At 49.4% G+C, this 21,715-nt stretch overlaps 7 protein-coding genes across 7 annotated transcripts; 3 read left to right on the forward strand and 4 right to left on the reverse strand.

The window, feature by feature from the left end:
* Positions 1-504: 504 nt before the first annotated feature.
* Positions 505-3,373, forward strand: BO83DRAFT_319142 (putative GPI-anchored cell surface glycoprotein; the record flags this gene model as incomplete). Its single annotated transcript, XM_025527762.1, has 2 exons — positions 505-594; positions 656-3,373. 2 exons carry the CDS (start codon positions 505-507, stop codon positions 3,371-3,373), a joined length of 2,808 nt encoding a protein of 935 aa, XP_025385280.1.
* A 1,594-nt stretch (positions 3,374-4,967) lies between these two features.
* On the forward strand, positions 4,968-5,758 carry BO83DRAFT_380800 (uncharacterized protein). The gene is made up of 3 exons (XM_025531838.1): positions 4,968-5,258; positions 5,370-5,434; positions 5,537-5,758. Exons 1-3 carry the CDS (start codon positions 5,107-5,109, stop codon positions 5,644-5,646), a joined length of 327 nt encoding a protein of 108 aa, XP_025385281.1. The 5' UTR covers positions 4,968-5,106; the 3' UTR covers positions 5,647-5,758.
* A 116-nt stretch (positions 5,759-5,874) lies between these two features.
* On the reverse strand, positions 5,875-7,715 carry BO83DRAFT_343589 (histidine phosphatase family protein). The gene is made up of 2 exons (XM_025528696.1): positions 7,414-7,715; positions 5,875-7,311 (listed from the first exon to the last, which is right to left on the reverse strand). Exons 1-2 carry the CDS (start codon positions 7,545-7,547, stop codon positions 5,952-5,954), a joined length of 1,494 nt encoding a protein of 497 aa, XP_025385282.1. The 5' UTR covers positions 7,548-7,715; the 3' UTR covers positions 5,875-5,951.
* A 774-nt stretch (positions 7,716-8,489) lies between these two features.
* On the reverse strand, positions 8,490-10,454 carry BO83DRAFT_104087 (uncharacterized protein). Its single transcript, XM_025525879.1, has one exon. It carries the CDS (start codon positions 10,201-10,203, stop codon positions 8,713-8,715), a length of 1,491 nt encoding a protein of 496 aa, XP_025385283.1. The 5' UTR covers positions 10,204-10,454; the 3' UTR covers positions 8,490-8,712.
* A 6,483-nt stretch (positions 10,455-16,937) lies between these two features.
* BO83DRAFT_104298 (uncharacterized protein) lies at positions 16,938-17,550 on the reverse strand. The gene is made up of 2 exons (XM_025525881.1): positions 17,268-17,550; positions 16,938-17,208 (listed from the first exon to the last, which is right to left on the reverse strand). Exons 1-2 carry the CDS (start codon positions 17,443-17,445, stop codon positions 17,072-17,074), a joined length of 315 nt encoding a protein of 104 aa, XP_025385284.1. The 5' UTR covers positions 17,446-17,550; the 3' UTR covers positions 16,938-17,071.
* A 1,164-nt stretch (positions 17,551-18,714) lies between these two features.
* Positions 18,715-20,002, reverse strand: BO83DRAFT_380807 (SMP-30/gluconolactonase/LRE family protein). The gene is made up of 3 exons (XM_025531839.1): positions 19,823-20,002; positions 19,580-19,726; positions 18,715-19,507 (listed from the first exon to the last, which is right to left on the reverse strand). The coding sequence occupies exons 1-3, from the start codon at positions 19,987-19,989 to the stop codon at positions 18,910-18,912; spliced, it is 912 nt and encodes a 303-aa protein (XP_025385285.1). The 5' UTR covers positions 19,990-20,002; the 3' UTR covers positions 18,715-18,909.
* Positions 20,003-20,531: 529 nt separating this feature from the next.
* BO83DRAFT_104245 (uncharacterized protein) lies at positions 20,532-21,390 on the forward strand. Its single transcript, XM_025525880.1, has 2 exons — positions 20,532-20,561; positions 20,632-21,390. Exon 2 carries the CDS (start codon positions 20,706-20,708, stop codon positions 21,153-21,155), a length of 450 nt encoding a protein of 149 aa, XP_025385286.1. The 5' UTR covers positions 20,532-20,561; positions 20,632-20,705; the 3' UTR covers positions 21,156-21,390.
* The last annotated feature ends 325 nt before the right edge of the window (positions 21,391-21,715 follow it).

The raw sequence follows: 21,715 nt of genomic DNA on the forward strand, positions 1-21,715 counted from the left end.
CGGGCCACCCTGGTCTCCGATCACGACAAGTTCGATCTGCGCGGTTGTGGTTACAAGTACAACGAGTATAGCTGGATATTGGTACGTGGAGAAGATAGTTGGACTGCTTCGTGCCCCGTTGGTGGTTCATGCCAGGTGTTCTGGGTTTCCAGGAGGTGCCGCTCCTGCTTGCCTCCGTTTCCCGAATCGTCCATCGGCCCTCATTCCATTCACTGACTCTCGCCTCGTCTCACAGGCCCGACAAGCCCCAAATCCCCGTCGCATAACCCTTCCGATCGAACACCCTCATTTCGACTGGAATAGACACTGTAGTCCGCCTGCCATTCTGTCCGTTACCTCCGAAGTATCAGTGGTTGTATAATACAGGACTCGGCCGGGACAAGCCGTATTTCGGGGTTGCTGAAGGGATTGAAGTGATTGAGAAACAGTGAACAAGTAAGCCGAACAAAGACTGAATCCCGTTTTGGGACTTGGGGATTCACCTGGATCAGGCTATTCACTGCGATGGAAGCTAATAACACTGAAGTGGTTGGTAGGGCTTCTGTTGCGAGGGAACTTGGGTCCCCCGCTGCTCTCTCCCTCGACTTGACTCCCGTAAGTCTTCTGCAACTTTCTGCCTCGCGTCTCTTTCTTCGATTTCTAACCAGATATCCAGAGAGAAACACGTCGAAGTTCGTCTCGTGCGTCACGTAAAACAACACGTGAACCAGAAGCTCTTCCTTCGAACTTATCTCACTCTTCTATCTCATTGCCCCCTACACCTGTCACCACGTCATTTGAAGAACAGCTCCCATCTGCCAAACGTCGCAAGACGCAGCGTTCTGCCACTGTAGACGAGAAGACAAGTTTGGATCAAGAATCTGCCCAAACCCCAAATCAACAAGGTTCTGGTGGTCCCTCGCAGATATCTAACAGCGTCTCTAAGAAAAGAGGACGCGGCAGGAAGTCGGCCTTAGCCAACGGTGAGACCGTGCAACCTGCAACTCCTGCTTCCAATCCCAAGCAACGGTCACAGTCGACGTTGCATAACTTTCTGTCAAGAACACTCAAAGATCGACGCAAGTCTCTTGCTACTCAAAACCCGTCACCAAACCCCACCATGTCTACTTCTCACGTCTCCTCTCCCGCCATGAACTCTTCCGCTTCCAACAGCCGCAAGACGCGTAAGTCTATGCCAGCAAAGCTGAACGGCTTTGAGAACAGCGAGAAGACTTCTTCCGTGGACTCTACCTCTTCTCTCACTTCTACCCCCAACGCTCAGAGCGGCAAAGCCGATAAAGCTCCCGCTAATTCTGCTGCGTCTGCCACCACTGCTGAAGCTGCTGAAGCCCAGGAGGCTAGCATCAAGCTTGCAACACCTGCTACGCAGCCTCGCTCTACTCCTCGTACTACGACTGCCAGATCTCGTCGTGCTGAACGCAAGTCCAGAGCAATGGCTGCGACTCAGAATTCCAAATCAGCGCAGTCTACTCCCGTCTCTGCAGTGAATTCAAGCAGTCACAAGCCTGTCAATTCACAGGTTGCTACTCGAACCAGTTCGCGACCCCAGCGATCTACTCGAAAGTCTGCAATCAACGCCGCAAGCCAGGCCGTGGATGACGCTTCTCTTGAAACGCCTTTTGTCCCAAAGACACCCTTTGGCCGCGAGGTTGCTGACAGCATTGAAAGTACCCCTGCTCTTGACAGCAAGGCTGAATTCGACTCCATGTCTGGATACGACCTGGATACCCCCGGAATCGAACGCAGTACTCCGTACGGCGAAAGTTTTCCTTTTGAATACCGTGCTGATATGTATGGAAACAAATTCGGTCTTGATGGCTCCAATGAGGGCCCAGGATCCCCAACTGCCAGCTACTCAACCACTACGTCAGCTGCGCGCACATCTGGAAGGACCCGAAAGCCTACCATCAAGGCTATGGAATCTTTGGAATCTGAAAGGCGCTTCCGCAGAAACCGTGCACCATCATCTAAGCCAGAGTCTGCTCTCAAGGAAGTAAAGGGCAAGGCAGCAGTCAAGAAGACGCGTGCCAACAAACAGGCCAATGCGAAAACAGCTGGTATTGCCCAGGCGTCGAAGGCAGGCGTCGATGGAAAATGGGCAGTTTTAGCAAACCGGCTTCTTGACCTGGCCGCGGCAGCTGTTGCTCCAGAATTTGAGCCGTCATTGGAAGCCGAGGGCTGGGTAGAGGAGCTACGCAAGGAGTACGTGGAGAAGCAGGAGAAGAAGACCGAAACTCCAGCGGTGCAGTCCGAGGCGGAGCCCGTGACCGTGGCCGCATCCGAAGCGCAGCCCCAGGCAGAGATCGGCGTTGAGGGATCAAGTAAGCCAATCTCTACGTCCGAGACGCACCGGTGGACTGACGAGGATGGGTTCGTTTTTACAGGCCAAAAAAATAAATTTGGCGAAGAGCTTGTCGTTGTAGGCGAAGGCTATTCTTGGTTCCGCCCTAACAACACCTACGGAGACAAATTGCTCCCCCAGCCTCCAATTCGCCTGAAGTCTCATGAACAGTTCGAGAAGGACCGCATCTTCGGTTATCCCCCACGCATGGGAGAGCGCAACTTGCCTCAGGATAACAAGATGCCTTTCTTCTTCGAAAACGTAGACGAGGTCAAGGCGACCATCAAGGCTCGGGAGGAGGCCCGCAAGAGAGGAATCGCCGTCGATCGAATGATGCCGGCTGCCTACATCCAAACCTTGATCGCCCAGCATGATGAAACCGCCCCGAAAGATGGTCCGGGCGAAGTGAAAGAGGCCAAAGAGACCAAGGAGCCGACTCGCAAACGGCGCCGGGGCGGCGAAGCCTCAGAAACCACTCATGTGCCCAAGCGACGCCGGAGGGAGCCAGAGCCGGAACCAACTCCACCCGCTGAGCCGCCCAAGACGCTGCGCATCAAGCTGACCTTGAAGGGAGGAGCGAGCGCAGCGACCAGAAAGCGATCCTATTCTGAGATGGAAGATCAGCCCACCGAGATGAAGCCTGCCGAAACGAAGCCCGCCGAGGGGAAGAGTCAGCAGGAGCGGTCCAGCCCTTCCAAAATCCTGAAGCTCGGTCTGCGTCGCAATTACACTCAAGAGATGATCAGACGCACGACTCCAGAAGATCTTGCGATGGGTCCCCCCGAACCACCCAAAGACATTTATGAGGCTTTTAATGCAGCTCCCCCTCCTGGACCGCCACCCCGAAACTTCAACACAGCTCCTGGAGGACGTCCCCGTCGCCGTGCTGCGGCTGCCCTGATTGCAGAATTTCAGAATCACGCCGAGGAGAGGGCTCGTCGCGCCAACGCACGCAAACGGAACGTTTCATCGGACAAACCTGACGATCCTAATACTAAACCCAACGGCCAGCCGAATGGCCAACCCAACTGAGATAATTCTCAATCGCCAGGCTTCACTCGTCCAACTGAAGAACATCGCATGTTCGCGGTCTGCGTGGCACCTCAACTCGCATACCAACCCGCAGACCGCGAACAGACTGGTCAGTGAATAATTTAAGGCTTTCATGAAGTGTGGTCGTTTCTCTCGTTTCTCGATGGCCAGTCACTCGTCTAACTAAAAATATACTTCGCATGTTCGCGGTCTGCGAGGCACCTCAACTTGAATATCAGCCCGCAGACCGCGAACAGACTGGCCATTGACTGGTTGAAAGGCTTTTGATGAAGTTAAAGTGGTTGTTTTTCTCGTCTCTCGATCAATGTTTGCGGTCTGCGTGGCATCGCAACTTGGGTATCAGCCCGCAGACCGCGAATAGACTGGCCTTTGAATGATTTTAAGGCTTTGATGAAGTTGAAGTGATTGTTTGTCTCGGTTCTCAATGGTCAGTCTACACTCGTCTAACTTATAATACATCATCGTATGTTCGCAGTCTGTGTGGCATCTCAACTCGCATATCAACCCGCAGACCGCGAACAGACTGGTCATTGGGTGATTAAAGGCTTTTGATGAAGTTAAAGTGGTTGTCTATTCCGACTTTCAATGGCCAGTCCACATTCGTCTATGTATATCGCATCCGCGGTCTGCGTGGCATCTCAACTTGCATACCAACCCACAGATCCGAACAGACTGACCGTTGAGTGACTCAAGGCTTGATGAAGATAGAGTGGCTGTCCAACTTTTCATATCTCTGAGTCGGTTCGGGTCTGCGTGGCATCGAACCTCGCATATCAACCCGCACACCCAAACCGATTGACCACGGAGTGTGTTTTGATGCTTGATGAAGTCACAGTGGTTCAGATATCTCATATCTCTCACTCTGTTTGGGTCTGCGTGGCATCGCAACTTGGATATCAACCCGCAGACCCGACCGTTGAAAGTGGTTCGAAGCTTGATGAAGTTACTGTGGCTGTTTACATCTCTCAATTCTCTTACCTTGTCACCGGATCTGCGAGGCAACTCATATCTATCTCAACCGCAAATCCATTCCCGCCTGATCATGCTTCTTTCCCATGGTCACTCTCTTTGTTTTTGTTTTATTCTTTTTTTCTTTCCCTCTCACTCTCAATACTATGGAGTTCAGGGAATCATTTCGAGCCATTCGTGCATAGCGTTCAGTTTCAAAGGCAGGCGATGAAGTTATTGGCGTTCGTTTAGAATCATGCGTTGCTTGCTTGCTTGTTGCCTTTTTTATTTGGTGGTCATTCGAGATCTAGAATGGACCTGGACTGGTTGTATTATCTTGTTGTTCTCTTCTCCTTTTACTTCTATTCTGTACTGTAGGAAGAAGTTCCATTCTTCGAACTTCGAAATTGGGTGGAAAGCTACGGCAAATAGCACAGCGGGTTAATTCAAACACTACAAATGAAGTAAGTACATACTTATTGTGCATTGTTATTAGAATCAGTCAACTTAGCTCTGGTAGATCGGTATAGAACAACATAGATGGAGAGTGATGCCTCAGGCATAATAAAGTCAATAATCCGAACCTCAAACCACCTGACTTTTCCGCCGCCATCCATCCATTCATCCCATCCCATCCCATCGATCATTCAAATCCAAATCTACTTCATTCCCAATAACCACTCATTCAACAACACCCACTCACTCACCCAACAAAACCTAATTACATTCCAAATAATAATTCCCAAGTGAAGGACAAAAAAGAAATGCCCACCCAACAACAACAACCACCCCCTCCCAAACCAAGAGTGATCATGGACCCTCATCACCGCCAACCAATGCCACCCCGTGGACAACGTCCAGCAGGAGCAGTGAAAGATATCCGCCAAACGAAAGAATATAAACTTGCTGCGAGACGGTATGCCATCACCATTCCCCCCTTGACATTGATTACATTACGAGTGCTATAGAGGAAATCATACTCTCTTAGGAAGTTTAATTTACTAACGTGCGATGGCGATGTTCACAGATGGATATCAGTAATGGTGGGATTGCCCATTTTGATGTATACGTCTTGGAGTTTGTATGAGAGGAGTATGTATCCCTTCTTCTTCTTCTTCTTCTTTTCTATTCTTAATTACTTTCAATTGTTTTCTGTGTATGCTGACTATTTGATGTGTGTGTGTGTGTGTGTAGCCTATGGGGATAAGAGGCCGAAGAGGTTGGTGGAGAGGCCGTCTACTTCTTCTACTGCTAGTCCTTCGGGGTTGAGTTCTGGGAAGGGGGAAGGGGAGGGGGAGAAGTAAGTAGGATTTGATTAGTGGGATGGGATGGAGTTGGGTTGAGTGTATGGTATGGATATTGTATTTTATGAGGTATGATGAACTGCGGGGAGGAGTGTATAATATTATTTGTTCGAGTTTGTACGCTGTGCGTTGAGTGTGTAGTTTAAGAGTGATGACGGGTTGTGGGACGAGGCATAGAGGGATATTCAGATATCTACCGAGGTAGTCATCATCGATATTTTTCGATATGTACATCTTCGTAACTACATACATGAAGTAATGATATGTACTCTGATTGAAACATACCATCCATCAAGGTAGTTCAGCTAAGCAAAACACTCCGCCCAATCACCCCCAGATCTAGCAAAGCTCAACCCCCTCACAAAGCTATCCCGGGTACATCTCCCCAAAGCATCAACTGGACACCCATGCAGCGGGACAACGCGATCATTAACCAAGACACGGACCAGCGGCTCCTGCTCGGCCTGGCACTGCATCATCTCGACGTACAGACGCGAAGCAAATGGAACCGTCCAAGCAGACGAGTATCCATCTGTCTGGGTGATATTCTCCACGGTCGTGGTAGACAGCGGCTTAGTGCCGTTGTATAGACCCAAGGCAAAGAGAATAGAGGTGATGCCGTTATCATGCGAAAAGTCCGCGTAGAGAGTAGAGTTGAGCGGAAAGGTAGCCGGATTTGAGTCCAAAGTGTGGTTGGAGCTGGTGTCATCGTGAACAGGCGAGTGGGTGAGACGGGCGATGAGCTCGTTAGCGTAGCCGACGCCCTGGGTCGGGCCGAGCGGGTTACCTGCGCCATGGCCGTAGTACTTTTTCAGGGACTGGAGGTAGTCGTAGTTGATCCATTCTCCGTGGGTGAACAGGTCACAGAAGGGGGACAGCTTGGTGTCGACGGTGCTGGAGGAGATGGTGTCGAAGGAGCACATGTCCATGAGGTAGGTCACTTCTGTGTCTGTGAGAGTCACACCGGACAGGTCGTTCTCCAGACGTTGACGAATGGAGGGGACGAACGTGGCGGTGAAATTGGCTTCGACGGTATCGGCCAATTCGCTGTCTTCAAAGACAGTGCAGGTGCCTGGGTCGAGAGTGTTGTTGGATGAGCTGGCCTCGGAAATGACCACGTCGATCTTGGGCGACGATTGGCTCGGCTGGGCACGAGGATCCTTCAGCTTGGTGCTTTGGAAGCCCTCGATGAATTTCTTGCCGGAGGCGATCACGCGGCTGGAGCCAGAGGATCGGATGAACGGGATGATGTTCCTTGTGAGCGATTCGTATCGCTGATAGAACTTGATGCCGGAGTTGACTAGCTCCTGCTCTCCGAAAGGAGTCAGGTCATCTGCACCCAAGCTGTAGTTGTATGTCTTCAGGAAGGCATATTTTCCATCAAAGGTGGTCGCGTTCTGTTGGATCTCCTCAATGAGAGCGGAGTATTTCTTGCCCTTGGAGTCGGTCGGATACCGCGCTCCATGACGGGAGAGGACCTGAGCGAAAGTGACTCGGCATCCGGCGGGCACATCAGGGGAGATGGCCGATACGTTTGCCAGAGAAAAGAACGGCGCGTATTGACCCCAAAGATGCGAAGTCTCGGAAAAGCATTGATACCCCTGATCGACCGTATCGCAAGTGGATTGATTTCTCGAGGCGGGGACTGCCAGTCCGGAGGTGACTCTGCACAGGTTGTCAGCGATCAGTAGTCCCACACAGTCCGAGCTTCAGGGGCCCTCGGCAGAGAGGGTCCTTATCAGACTTAGATAGCGGTGCTTAGCATACCCAGCTAGGAGGTACAAAGGAAGTAGAACAGCAGAGACGCCCATGATGCCTATGAGAAGAAACTTCTTGCACAGCAGCGATTGGCAGCTACGGCCATCGCGCCGGACCGGACGGTCCTCATATAACCCCTTCATCCCACTTTGGCATGTTGTGTGATACTCTACCAGTTCAGGTTAGAAGCTCACCAAGGTGGCCCACGTGCAATGGTGGGATAGATCTTCAGTGGACGAGGCCGAACGGGACGGGAAGTCGAAAAGGGACGGATAAATCTAGTGTGAGAAGTGGAGGAGCTTTCTCGAAAGAAAGGCAACAGATGGTGTTAGTTTCATCTTCATTTATTGCATTCGAGTTGATTGTTGATCCAGCATTGCCGTGGGACGCCTTGATTGGCTGAACCAGGGCACGTGGACGACGGAAGTTCCCCCGTTGGGAAAGGGTGCCTGGATGCCCTAGGCCGCCACCATTTCTCTTAGCAAAGATCTACGTAAATGCTTCCACGGCTGAAGATTCTCGGATGCATGTGTCATCGATTTGTTCCTGTTTATGCTATACAATCTATCATGCTGTGCTGAAAGCCCGAAAGGACGTGGAGAAATCATAAAAACAGAACGCCAAATGATAAACATCGCCCTCGCTCAATTAAAGTCAGATAATGGCAGCGTCTATAGCCTGATATGAGAAGAAGAAGCAGAAAATCATTCAAAGCAATTTATTTGCTGACAGTGCTGCATGCAGCAAGGAGTATCTTCAAAAGTCCACCGTGCAGGCCGTTTAGCTCATGGCAAAGCGAAGCAGAGAAACCCAACGCCACCCAATACTTAATCAACAATGGAAAGAAATCAGGAGAGACATAACTGAGTAAATGTGTACGATAAATGTATAAGATAGACAAGTTGCATGATAATACCCGATCATGGAAAGACAAACAAGAGGCAACGACAAAGCCACCTTTCAAAATACCACCCGTCCATACACCTATTTCATATGCTGATCACACGAATCGTGCGCAGAGAGCTTTTCCCAATGCTTAAGATGACTTAGCCTCCGGAGGATATGGAAAGAAAACAAGCCTTTTAGGAACTTTTACGGCTCTCAGTCTCCGATGCGCGAGGGCACGCGGAGGTCGATTACATGACAAAAAAAGGGGAAAGTGAGAAATGAAGATATCTCGAGAATGCGTGTCCCGCTGGCATTAGTAGCCCTCCCTGCGAGCCGCCAGAAGTATCGTAGAGTAATCTGATACTCGAGATGTCAAAGCCAGATTAGGCGTCCGATGTTCACGTTTGCTATTCATCTCAGTTAAGAGCTTCGTGCCCATTGTCCCGGAAACTGGGGCAATGATCTTGCTTGCTGGTCGTCGGGCAGCATACCTCGTTCAACGTGGGCTGCCGGATACGAAGTAGGAGTGGCCGACCACGTCACGGGCGGCCTAGTTGACGAACCGGCCATCAGGTGAGATGGCGCTGGGGCCAGCTTCCCACTTCCAGAAGTGTTCTCGACCATCTTTCTGGCCTCCGAGGCATGCCATGTGGCCTCGCGCTCAGAGGCGGTGGACTCGAAAGGCGGTCGTAGGGTAAGCGGGGATGCTGGCCTGGCCGGAAGCTGACCTGTAGGCACCAAGCGGGAGACGTGTTCACGGAAGAAATCCCTCTCCGAGCGATAGAAATCCCGTTCCTGCATCAGAGATCGGATTTGATCGTCCCGCCTCTTCAACTCTTCAGTCTTCTTCTGGATCTCCTCCAGCTGCCCAGCAATCTTCTGCTCCAGCTGCATCTCGTTTCTCTTCCGATTCCGGAACCGCCTCGATGCATCACTGTTCGCCTTCCGTTTCTCGGCCTGGCTAGAGGACCCTGATTTCAAATCTAGTATGCAAGGAATCATGCCAGGGTAAGGGGGATTCTCTGGCTGGGCTCCCGCAGCAGCCGCTTCTTCCCCTGTGGACCTTGGTCCTGCCATGACTGAAGGCAAGCGAGCGGCGGGCTCACTGGATCCGTACGCGGATGCATTGAGGAACGAGGGTGTAGTTTGCTGCATTGGCGCAGCAGACACTGCTGGAGATGACCGCCCGAGCTGACTGTAGGCAGAAACAGGGGTTGTAGGGCTTGTTTCCTGGGAGCTTGGAGCAGGCGTAGGGTTGGCGCTTGTTCGACGGCTGTGGAAAGTTGGAGTCGAATGCATGGAGATTGGAGCCGGTGCAGGATGCGTAGATGTCGAAACCGACTGTCCAGGATATGGATCAACGGATAGGGGAGAGCCAGGAGCTGCTGAATAAGAGGCTAGACGAGATGGGTGAGCCAGAGGAGACTGTGAAACACCCAGTCTCTGGGCGTAACCGCCTCCCGTTGAAACAAACCGCGCAGAAGGAGAAGCTGGGGCGATGGCCTGATGATGCTTCATAGCGGGAGATGCAGAGAGGCGTTTTGCTGGGTGAACGGAGGGAGAGGGAAGATGAACTGATGGGGAGGAGGGCAGTCGGGTATGGGACGGTGACGATGAAGTAGTCGGCACCTGGGACCCTAATGGTTCGCGAACGGGTTCTGCTGTAACAACTGCTGCTTTTGACGGTGGGTTCAAGATCGACTCAACGCCGATGGAACGAAGCTGAGTAGATTTCACGGAAGGTTCCACAGGAGCTGATGGTTGCCAGGAAAGAGGCCGGGGACGCACAGGGTCCGGTCCTTCGGAAGATGCAGAGTCATCGTCTGAGCGAGGCCGCTTTCTACCAAACGTACTGTGATCCTCGGCCGGATGTGCATCGCCTGGGGAAGGGCCAGTCAAGGTGGACGACATATGCTCCGATTCTCTTTCGATAGATCGATGGAGCGACCTAGGGCATTGCTGGGCCCCCTCTCTCTCCAGATGAGCTGGAGACTCGTGAAGAGCTGCCTGAGAGAGGGAGCCGGCGGGTTGGGCAAGATGGTAGCCTGACAGCGAATGATATTGTTGCGAGGAATGAACCGGGTGGGAGTATGGAAGACTCGCCAACACACTGATCCCGAGGGTAGCCACGGTGAAAGGAAAATCACGGAACCACAAGAGATAAAAATAAAGGGAAAAAAGGAGGACCAGGTGGGAGAAACCCGGTTGCTTCAAGGGAAGAAGTGAAACCCAGATATCATACACCCGGTGGTGCTGCTTGTTCCCGACTAGGAGGGTATTGTTGGTTGCAGAAAAGACAGAGGAAGAAAGAAAGTGAGTACTACACGATAGTGACCAGCAGTATACCGGATGTAGTAGTCGTAGGTAGTATGGCAGATTAAGAACCGTGCAGATCGCACCGACAAGAACTAAGATGATGTTTTCTTTAGATGGAGGTAAAGGGCAGCAGAGGATGAAAGAAATACAAATTATCTATAACGATAAACGAATAAATACGGAGAATGGGAGAGCAAAGAGGAAGAGAAAGAGGAGGAAGATGGATAGAATGGAGGGCCAGCAGGGACGGGGAGGTGACAGTTGGAAGAACGGACAAGAAAGGAAGAAGTCAAGCCAGACTGTCCAGGAACTATGATGATTTATGATGAGGATTAGTTATTCTGATTATTTTCTCTAGGCATGGTTTATTATTATTATTGCTCGCGGACGGCTTTCCCGTAGGAGCAGAGACGATCGTCAAGTAACCTCGAACCGTTGTTGACAGCATCATTCGGCGGTGTGAAACGAAACGACAGTGAAAATAAATTGAAATAAAAATGGGATTTAATCGGAAATCAGAATAATAATAAAAGTCAGAATAAAAAATAAAATAAATTAGAAATAAGAAAAGAAAAAAAAAATAGAATAAAATCCTAATTGATCAAAAAGAAAAAAAAAAAAAAAAACTGATTGCTGGGATGAGATGGGCGGGGGCGACAAAAAACAAGAGTGGGTGGGACCCCATGAGTTGAACCCAGAGACGTGGGAAGAGGAGACAACTAAGACAAGGACCCGAAGCCGACTTGCATTGGGCGGATCGCGCATGTCACAACAGTGAGAGATAATGAGAAAGAGAAGAAGAAAAAAACAAAAAAATTTAAGAAAAATTCTAAAAAAGGAAGACTAGTTACCAACTCCGAGTGAGAGGAACAAGAAACAAGAGAGTACACAGCACGACCGGCATGCTTAGGGGGGGAAAGAAAGCAAGCAAGATGGCAAAGTGTATAAACTAAAGTAGAAAAAGAGAGTTTCGAGGTCAACTTCCAGTGGCAGGTGTATCCATACCGACATGGGTGTGTGCCTTCTTACATACATACATACATACAGCTTACATACATGAATACATACCGAGTACCTCGCCATAACCTCCTTCCGGTCAGAGGTACTTACATTCGACATACATACATCTCAGTCATACATACGTGGAGACTCCTTGTTTCCCTCCCCTTCCGCCCCCCGACAGCCTGGCTTAACCCAGGCCTGGTTGGCAGAGAAGGGCCTACTACCTATCCTGCAGCCCATTCTCATGATCATAATATTTATTATATTCATTATTATTATTATTATATATAATATCTCGACTGTATTATTATTGATCTATCGCGCCCACCATCGAAGCACCTAATCTACTTGCCGTCTGAGTACCCAAAATACGTACTTGTTGAGAAGTTCGAATCTCGGACCTGACTCGTACTTAGCAGGGTGATACGGACATACATGCAGATTGCATACTTTAGATTAGGTAGTAGGACCTGGACAATGATACCCGGTGGCCAAAAGTACCAATTTCAATAGTAATAAAAAGAGAAAGAAGATGAAGAGAGGGGCTAACTAGTGGAGGCAAGTCAACGCCCTAAATGAGAGAGACTCGGGGGTGACGGAATCTCACTGCACTGGAACTGCTGGGCTGGGAAGCTGTTCCCAATATAGTTGTTGGGTAGAAGGTAAACTAGTCATGAAGAGGAAAGGGTCTCTAGTACTACTATTTTGCTCAGCAGTAGTGGATCATCATCATCCATCATCTTGTCCAGAATAATCGCTGACGAACGTGGATATGGTTTAAAATGGGGGGAAATAATCTCTCAAAAAGTATAACAGTTAGCTTACTGCGCTATCAAAAAAAATTGGGGGGTGCTATAGGGATGGGGACTCCATACCTAGACTACTTGTAGACAAACCATTTACACACACTCACCCACCCACCACTCCCCCAAGTGAGTTGGCCATCATGGAGATTGAACTTTCCTTTACTTGCCGAAGCAGGAAATCTACGAGAGAGCGCGCCGCCTCGGGAATGGAGCTATTAGTTTTCTGGGTAGTGGATTAGGGATCCCACGGGATCCTTTCACAGCCCCAGCTGGCTGGCCGAGCGAAGCGTGCATTGATTTACTAGGCAGACAGACAGACAGACAGACAGACAGAATCCCAAGTATGTCAGTATAAACTGCTAAGTAACTAACTAACTACCTGGCCAACAAACGTAACCCACTAAAAAGAGCTAGTGAGGTCACTAGAGGCAACTAACACCGGCCTTGGGGCTGGGGAAAAGGTGCAGGTGAACCGGAGCGCTTAGACTGGGCGCGCCAGCACTATGGATCAGTGGAGGCCCTGAAATACCTGCTTGGTACTTTACCGATACCGACCGATTCAGCCGGATATCAGGCTGTGTCAAATTCCTTACGGTACCTAGGAGGTATACTGAAGGTATCTTTCTTCCGTTTCTTTACGCCATACTAAAAGCACTCACTCACTTCCCGAGTGCACTTACCGCCTTTAAGTGTCATCAACTCACTATCAGAGCATAGTACTTACTATTCAACCGTCGACTCCATAGCTACCATCTACTAGACTGTAGTAGTCTATACAGAGCCTCTAAGCCTGAAATCATGCCACACGAGGGAGTATGACTAAGTCACCGGTTTTTCTCGGAAGGATTTCACCTCCATGACTTATGACGATCTCAAACTAACACTGCTCAAGGTTTTGGTGCTTCACATTTCGTCTCCACGGATTTCACTTGCCAATCCACATCTCAATACTGATAGACTTCGGGTGTCGCTCGCAGCCCCAACAGCCTCAACTATATCATGTTAGCTAAGTTGAATGATCGTCACTTACGAGATAGGTTGTTGCACGAGTGACATGGCTGGGTCGAACAAATGGACTTGTACCGGTTAGGGAATAACATCCACCCCCAAGGTGAAAAAAAACAGCCAGAAGGGACGGAGTCTTGACCGAAAGTAGAGAAAGGGAAAAATAAAGAAAAAGAAAAGAAAAAAGAAATATTTTCGACGAAAGACAACTACAACAGTAAAGAAAATCTGAAAAACCGGAATAGAAAAAAAAAAAAAAAAGAAAGAAAAAAAAAGAAAAGAGAAAAGAGAAAAGTTAACATCTGGCTAGCTCTAACTCTGAATGAAATCATGTCGTGGCTTTGTGTTGCCGGCTGTTTTAGACCCTCGTTCACCCTCCAGGCGACTCTTATCCGGACGGGTCTTTCCTGCCTATCTACCTAAGACTAGATGCCTTAGCCCCAGAGTAGCTGCCGTGCCAATTCCTCCTAAGAAGCTAAAACAAGGCCCTCGTCTAGTTCGCATCGGCAGATGGGGCAGATGGCCTCGCTTCTCCCACTCAGGACGCCCAAATCACGATGTCTTGCATGCATGCGGGCAACATGCTTTTGCCTTCCTTCCCCCCCAAATGTGGATGACAGACGGGTGACCGTCGTCGTTCCCATGTCAGCTGCTGATCACCGTTGCTTCTCACCTTTCTAATTCACAGGTTGTTATCCTTCAGTACACCTCGAGGGTTCTGTCTCCGTTACTTCCTTACCTCGAGGTCGACACTTCCTTATCACAGGGTGTCTTGATAGGCACGTTTGGTGACCTCGTTTGTCTCAACCTAATGGGTCCTTCCTGGTGGCTTAGCAGAGTCTTTAAAAACTGGGTCTATGGGCTGTAAGGATCCCCTTTCGTTGCACGCAGGCAACAGAGAAGACAGATCATCGGAGAGACTGGCTCGTCATCATATTACTGCCATCTAAGTGGTCCACGGAGGATGCTTTGTGTTTTCATTCGGACTTTGGTGTCCAGCAAGGTCGGCCCAAAGGCCAAAGAGAAACTGTGGTGTTTCAGCTACGTCATCGGGCATCAATCGCTCTGTAAACACCTCAGAAGCAAATGTGCAATAGATGGCACTTGATGTATATCCCGCAAAATTCATGGGGACATAAAGGTGTCTTGCCTACCTTGAATCATCAGCAGCATACTCATAGACTCTACATTGCGTTTTAACTGCTTCGTTGTAGAGCTTCTTGGTCTCGAAGAATGTTCTCGGACTGTATATGTTGTTAGAAAGTCACCGGATTCAGGAGATATCCACTTGCAGGCTGCAACACAGCCCAAACACATGCAACGAGTGCAGTTAGCATCCTCTCTTTTTCAGCAGTGAAGCTCAAATGCTAGGGTAACCCAGCATGAACTCTTGGGTGCTGCAGGCGGAAGCCAACTACTATTAGAGACGGGCGTACAGGCTGGATTGGTGGGATATAACAGAGTCTCCGAAGCTTGCATCATGGGGACCAGGCCACTAAATTCTGAAACTATTGGTGGCCGAGCTAGTCCGGATTGCCGCGTCCTTGACTGTCAGGTGGCTCCCACTTGCTTCGCTTTGTCTTTCAACCATTTCACGACCACCGTACTATCTATGATAACATCGCCTATACTTTGGGGTTTAGAGGGTATTGGTTGGGACGGATCTCTGATCTCTGCTGCATGCATGAGATTGAGACACGATGCTTGTACTTTTGAACTTGAGAAGTGGGACCGGAGAAGTCAGGCAGAAAATCGAAGAAAATAAGATAAAAAGATAATAATGGCCATTGGAATAAGGCAAAGGAACAGAAAATAGAGTAAAGTAGGAAAAGAGAGTCCGTAGATCTGTCAAGTACATATGTCGGTAAGGATCGGTGAGCTCCATGCTTCTGCAGAAAGTAGCGAATTACCTGCAGTGAGCTTGGGAAATGTCTCTGCGATCTAGCCGATCGAAAGGCCGCCATTGGCTAGCAGCAGGAAAATTGGTGGCCCTTCCTTCGTTTTCAGTGGGCGGGCCCCCCTCTGTACTACCTCAAAAGGGACTGTTGCTTCGTCTAGCTGGCGCACCCAGCTGAATTGGGATTTCCCCCCTGCTACGGAGTAGTCAATGCCTCCGTTAGTCACTAGAGTATTTCACACGCTGGATGGTTCGCTCTGAAACCCCACGGACGGGCGGTAACCTCGCTAGCCACGGCAAACAAGATACGATCGCATTCGTATCTCCCTTATCAATATTGAAGAAATCGTAGCTACTGCCCGTCATTAGGTCATGAAAAAGACGGACGATGATGGTATTGCCGCGGAGTAAGGGTGATGTTCACCGTGTCGGTATAGGGTAAATTTTCTGGTTATGCGACCGGCACATCGGTTCTGGAAGCCTCTTCTAGCCAACTGCGGGTCACGCCAACTTGGTCTTCATATGGTGAGCCAATTCGTGCGAAACTACATGCGATTTAGTGGAAGGTTGGCGGTAGAGCTAGTAGCTACCTGCTATCTAGCTCTTCTCTCTATGGTAGAAGAGGTACACACGTTACCTGATTAATATGTGCGGGAAGTGGAGACGAGGTGTTCCGTCCTCATTTGATTCATCCATCGTGGCGGCTTGACGGGACCAGGCATGGCATGGGATGATGAGACTGATAGCAGACGCCAGTCAGGCCAGCGGTCGGGATCGGAATCATTCTCCGCCTTCCTATTTGTGTGCCTCTTTTCGTTCATTGTTTGCTCTGGTAATGAAGGACATTATTTTATCCTTGTTTATTCAATTGGTCCCTAAGTGGTCACCTACTCTGCCACGGTAGCGAATCCCGGCGACTGTTGATTTTAATTTATCGATTTTTTCTTTACTCATTCCTGCCCTGGGCTAAATTATGGCCCAACCCGGCACCGCTCTGTGGTACTAAAAGACACTAGGCCGGGGAAGACCACGGGGACGCAGGCGGAATTGGAAATGGGGACGAAGTGTGAGAGAAGCTGCATTAGTTCGTGCGTTAGCTCATGTTTTAGTCGGAGGAGAGGAGAGGGGGCTTTTCCCAGAGGAGTGGTTCCTGGTTGCGTGCTATTGACGGTTATCAATTTAGACCATGGGGGAGGGACGAATTTCGAAGCAAGCCGTCGGAAAAGGATGGTTTTGGAAGAATAAGGTGGCTTCGGTCTGAATTCTCGAATGTTGGATTTCGAACCAAGGGGAGAAGAAGGTTGCGAACACGGCACCCTCGGCCATCTGACCTGCCTTCCTTCACAATCCTGCGAAGGAAGTGTATTTTACCCAAGGAGGAAGGTGAAGACGGATTATATTTCGAGAACTTATCAATCACGACGCCATTCGATCCTAGGTAGCAATAACAAAGCCCTTTTTCGATCGCCACAGAACCTGCAGTGAATGGTATTGTCTCCTCATTGCTTTTTCCTCCAATAATTTTCCTTTTTTTGCGTATTTCATTTTTCTCCTTACCAAGCCTTCCTTCCTATCCCCCCCCACCCTCCTTTGCCTCATTATTTGCTTCCTGCTGGACTGTCAGTCTCCAAGTTGTGATTCGCCTTTGTTCAGTGCCGCTGTAGCCGTCTTCAGCTAATTGTCAACGGTTATCCTAGTGAGATTTATCTCATCCTTTACTTATCAATATTATCTATCTTCTTTCGCCGTGAATTCAAATTTGTTCGCATTTTCTCTTGACACTGTTTTTACCTCCATAGGTTACGGGTCCAGATCTCCCAACCACGGAGTACGCAGGCAGCAAATCTGCGCATCGGAAGGTATCCACTCTGTGCCCTCCGTACTTTCGAACTGCTGGCCCTGCGTCGCTTAGCTGGTATTCTCATGTACGTAAGGATGTGCATACTTACATCTGTACTTATTGAATGTATGTATAGTAAGTGTACAGTCAGGGAATTCAGTAAAAGTACTATTACCCTGCAGAGAGAAAAAAAAAAACAACAATAAGGGGAAAAAGTAAAATACATATACATAGCCAAGTGGCTCCAGTCCATCCACGAGTCTCTCCGTTTGCCTGCACCTCTGCATAACTTAATAACGTACCTATCATCCACCCACCAGGCCAGGCGGCAATGATATCAGAATAACCGGTATGTTCACATGGAAGGGCTAGCTCCGGCTAGATCCCAGGCCCCAGGGTAAGTGATGGTATTGCCGTAGCGCATATGTGCGGCATATGCATGCAACATGCTTCACACTTGTCACCCACCTTCCTGGGAGAAGTCAAGCGATCATCAAGTTAGACTCCGGATAGGGCAGGAACCTCTGCATGCGATCTAAAGATCCTGTGAGCTGGATGCCATTGTAGAGGACCCGGAAAGAAGGTAGGTTGGAGGAGGAGAATGGCATTATGGGTGAGAACTTGTTCTTGTTGTTTTCTGGCTGCAACCTGCATGTCTGTCTAACCCCAGGCACCAATCTTTTCTTGGGCGTACTTTGTACCTACTAAAAACTGTGCATGATTGCATGACTGAACATACTTCTAGTCACGTCACAATAAGTAGATGCTAGAATGCTAGAATGTACCTTACCACTCAGGGCTATACATTCCTCCAGTAATAGCCACTGTGATTATTCTAGGCCCATCGATTTACCTGCCGAGTGTATTCATGTTCCATCTACTTGCTTGACTCTAATTAATTTCCCCACAACCTCTCTCATGCAATGTAGCGGTAAGACGAGTGACAACTTCCACACCAGATCATACCTTCGATTATATCTCTACTTACCTCTCCTTTGTGATTGATGATCAATGTACATATTTAATTCTTCAGTTCAAATAACAATCGACAGACCCATCCTGATAGGAACATTGGCAGGAAAGACAAGGGATAATTTGGAAAAGTAGTCAGCAAAACAATTAGGGGGAAAAAACCAAAGTAAATCTGAAAGGGAAAAGAAAGCAGAAAGCAGAAAGCAGAAAGAAGAAAGAAGACATACACTTCTTTTGGTCACTTCCAGGTCTGCTGACTTGCGGTTCCCAAAAGTCCCAGTGCCAACTCTGCACCCACCGTTCGTCGATCCGCGGACCTCTCACTTATCCTCCGGTTCCGACACGGCCAAGGCAGCCTTTCATCCTTCTCCATCGGAAAGAACGACAACTGCAAGGATACGTATCTGCTGCTGCTAATATACTTTCAATCCTGACCTCCGGCATGTCTATCACAACATGTAACAACGATGCAGCTATGTTTCACAACATACCCTGTACTGTAACCAGAAGTACCTGATTGCTCCACTTCAGCTCTGTGGGAATCCTTTGGCTAACAGACTCATCATTTTCTTCTGGGCAGACATTACATTCTGGCTCGAACAGTGTCTCAAATACATCATTTTCACGACTATGTTGATCTCTCTACATGGGCATACAGAGTACACGGCTCCGGTCCAGAGGCTCCAACTGGCGATTCCTTTCAAGGTGATAGTTCGACAAGCGGTCAGATCGGCTTATCTTTAGCAGTCAACTAATTGCGCTAGTCTATCGAGTACTACCTATTGTGGGCAGCCTTCAAGTCGAAACTCGTTTTTAGGCTTACCCTTGATGCCGACATCGACTCTATAGAGCCGGCCTCCATACCGGACGGATTCCGGAAGCTGGTCATCATTGGTATCATCCTTGGCAGTCGTGATGAAGAGCTCCGTTCCCACAAAAACTGGACAGGTAATGTTTCGCGTGGGAAAAGTTATCTCGCCAATGACCTTGCCCTCCGGCGAGATACGAATCACTTTTCCACCACCGTAAATAGCACTCCATATACAACCCTCCTCATCGATGGCAGACCCATCTGGCTCCTTTGGCTCCCCAATGTCAAAGAACACCCTTCGGTTGCTGATGTTTCCGGTCTCAGCATCGAAATCAAAGGCGTAAATCTTGCCGGTGGGAGAGTCGGTCAGGTACATAGTGTCATCCGCAGGATTCCAGCCAATCCCGTTGGGAATCGTCACCTGTTCAACCATGCGGTGCAGTTTCATATCCGGGTCCAACCTGAATATCACACCTTCGTTGACTGGGTTCTGCACCTTAGGATCGTTCATGGCTCCAGCCCAGAAGCGGCCGTGGCTGTCGACGGCCCCATCATTGAAACGCATTCTGTTTTGATGACGTTCCCGATGAGTCAGACCTCACGAGGAGGATGGCAAGAAAACTGGATTATTGACTTACCTATGCTCCTTGGCCGGATCGTCCCACACTTTCTGAATATAGGACAGTGCGCCCGTGGTGCGGTCAACCAGGGCGAATCCATGTTTTGCGGCTACGACGATCTGGTTTTCGCGTGAATCCCCAGCATTCGCAATGTTGGCGGTTACTCTACAAGAGTTCGGAGTATGATGTTAGTGTCTTTTTGGGCACTGCTTACGGTGTAATTATCCTGTGGGCCAAGGAGTCTAGCTAGGAGCGACATACCCGATTGACGCAGATGTGTCCATGATCTTCAGGGAGTCGGGGCCTTTGGCCAGATCCAGAACATATAGTTTCTGCTCCCAGATATCGACAAAGCGAAACTCATTTCTGGTCTTGTCGTGAAACGGTCCTTCCAATAAGGTTCCTGGTACATCGACATACGGCTGCATACAGAAACCAGTGTGAGAATCAGCCTCCTAGTTCTTACCTCCTTGGGCCGGTCGCCTTCAATTAAAAATAAACGTAAGATACGTTACCTCAGAGACCGTCCACTTTTGGTACTGGAAGCCGGACATTTCGATGGCAGGCTGATGTGCAATCCTCAGAACCGGTGGTTCAGATATGGGGATCAGATCGGGAGCAACCGTGGACTCAGCTGGGTCGAGACACCCTAGTCAGTTTAAGGAATATGCGCGGCGGCTACAACCAGACGATTGCTGGAAAATGGAACCGTTGTGTGAGTGCTGAGGAATCCAGCCCGAAAGAGAGAATCGATAGTCGAAGTCTCATGGGCAGCTTTTCGGGATTATCCTCGGCTGCCAAGCCCAGTCGCCAGTCGTCCCCGCACGAACCTCATCGAACACTTTTCTGGTTCTTCTCACCTTAGCGTTAGGGAGCTCATGGCTAGTGGGGCTAGCTGGCTTCTGTGTGCTACGGTGCTAGTCTACGGAGTACTATCTACGTACCAGCACAGGCAGTCTGGCAGTCTGGCACTGCCCATCGGGTCACTGCTCCGTGTCAAGTTAGTCGGTACTTTCACCGGTGGGTAGACCAATTCAGGTGCCACGGGTGCTAATCAAGTCTGGACTAAGCAAACCGCGTCGGTTTCAGCTGAAGCTCGGCCTCCTGCTCGTCGTGCCAATAAATAGACATAGTGTCTCATGGGATGTTCGTGTCTCTCACGGCTCAGGAAAGTACTCCAAAGGTCCAAACACCCGGCTCGATGGCCTTTTCACTATTGAGACCGCCGGGATTTTGGTGGATACGATTATTGAAACCCACCATCCAGGCGCGACTCCACCCAATGGAGCTGACTATCACCTGTCATGTGAATTGGTATCAGCTATCTGGACCAACAGTTTCGTCACAGCAAACGTGGGAAAACTTATCGAATGAATGCCCAGGAAAAGCAAAGACGAGAAGGAAGAGGAAGCCAGGTACCCACCGGCGAATGCGTTTGATCGGGCTAATTGAATGGAGTCTCACCATGACGCCAGCCAGCCTTGGTGCTGTCAGTGACAGGGTGCGGCAGGCTTCCCGTGTTCCGCCTCATTTGTTCCAGACAAGGGTCGCGGTGGAGCAAAATCACATACGGGGCGATGTTACGGACAAATAGGAATGCACCCGGGGGGGACCTCTCCTTGGAGCATTGTGGCAGTCTGGAAAATATGGCGACAGCCAATAGCGGTTTAATTTAGGGCTTAAAGCAAGCTGCGCGACAGAGCAGGATCAAGCAATGTGAGTCCCGGATCTAAAAGCGTTACTTGGATGCAGACACGGCATATCCGCCCAGGGTCCCAAATTTCGGAATGATGTGGAAGATTTCCCTACCAGTTGGAGGCCAGCCTTCTGACTTACAGCCGTTACAAACGACAGCTCCCCTGCACTGACCACCCAATATTCCTAAAAATTGGATCTTACTGGTAGTATACCCATCTCGTCCAAAGGTCGCGACTAGTTACATTCTACAATGTGTGTCGCGCCAAGAAAAAATAGGCATTAAGTAAGAAAAAAGAAAGGAAAAGGAAAGGGAGACCAAAAAAAAGCAAAAACGAGTCAGAGAGAGAAGGATAGTAAAGGAGCAGCTACGATGTTCCTAGATTGCAATTCCTTCGGGACTGCGCCAACGCTAGGCAGGATCCTCGCCTATGGTTTGGCAGACTTACGTTGCTTTTG

The sequence above is a fragment of the Aspergillus eucalypticola genome (assembly GCF_003184535.1).
Source record: "Aspergillus eucalypticola CBS 122712 chromosome Unknown BO83scaffold_23, whole genome shotgun sequence".
Lineage (NCBI taxonomy): Eukaryota > Fungi > Ascomycota > Eurotiomycetes > Eurotiales > Aspergillaceae > Aspergillus > Aspergillus eucalypticola.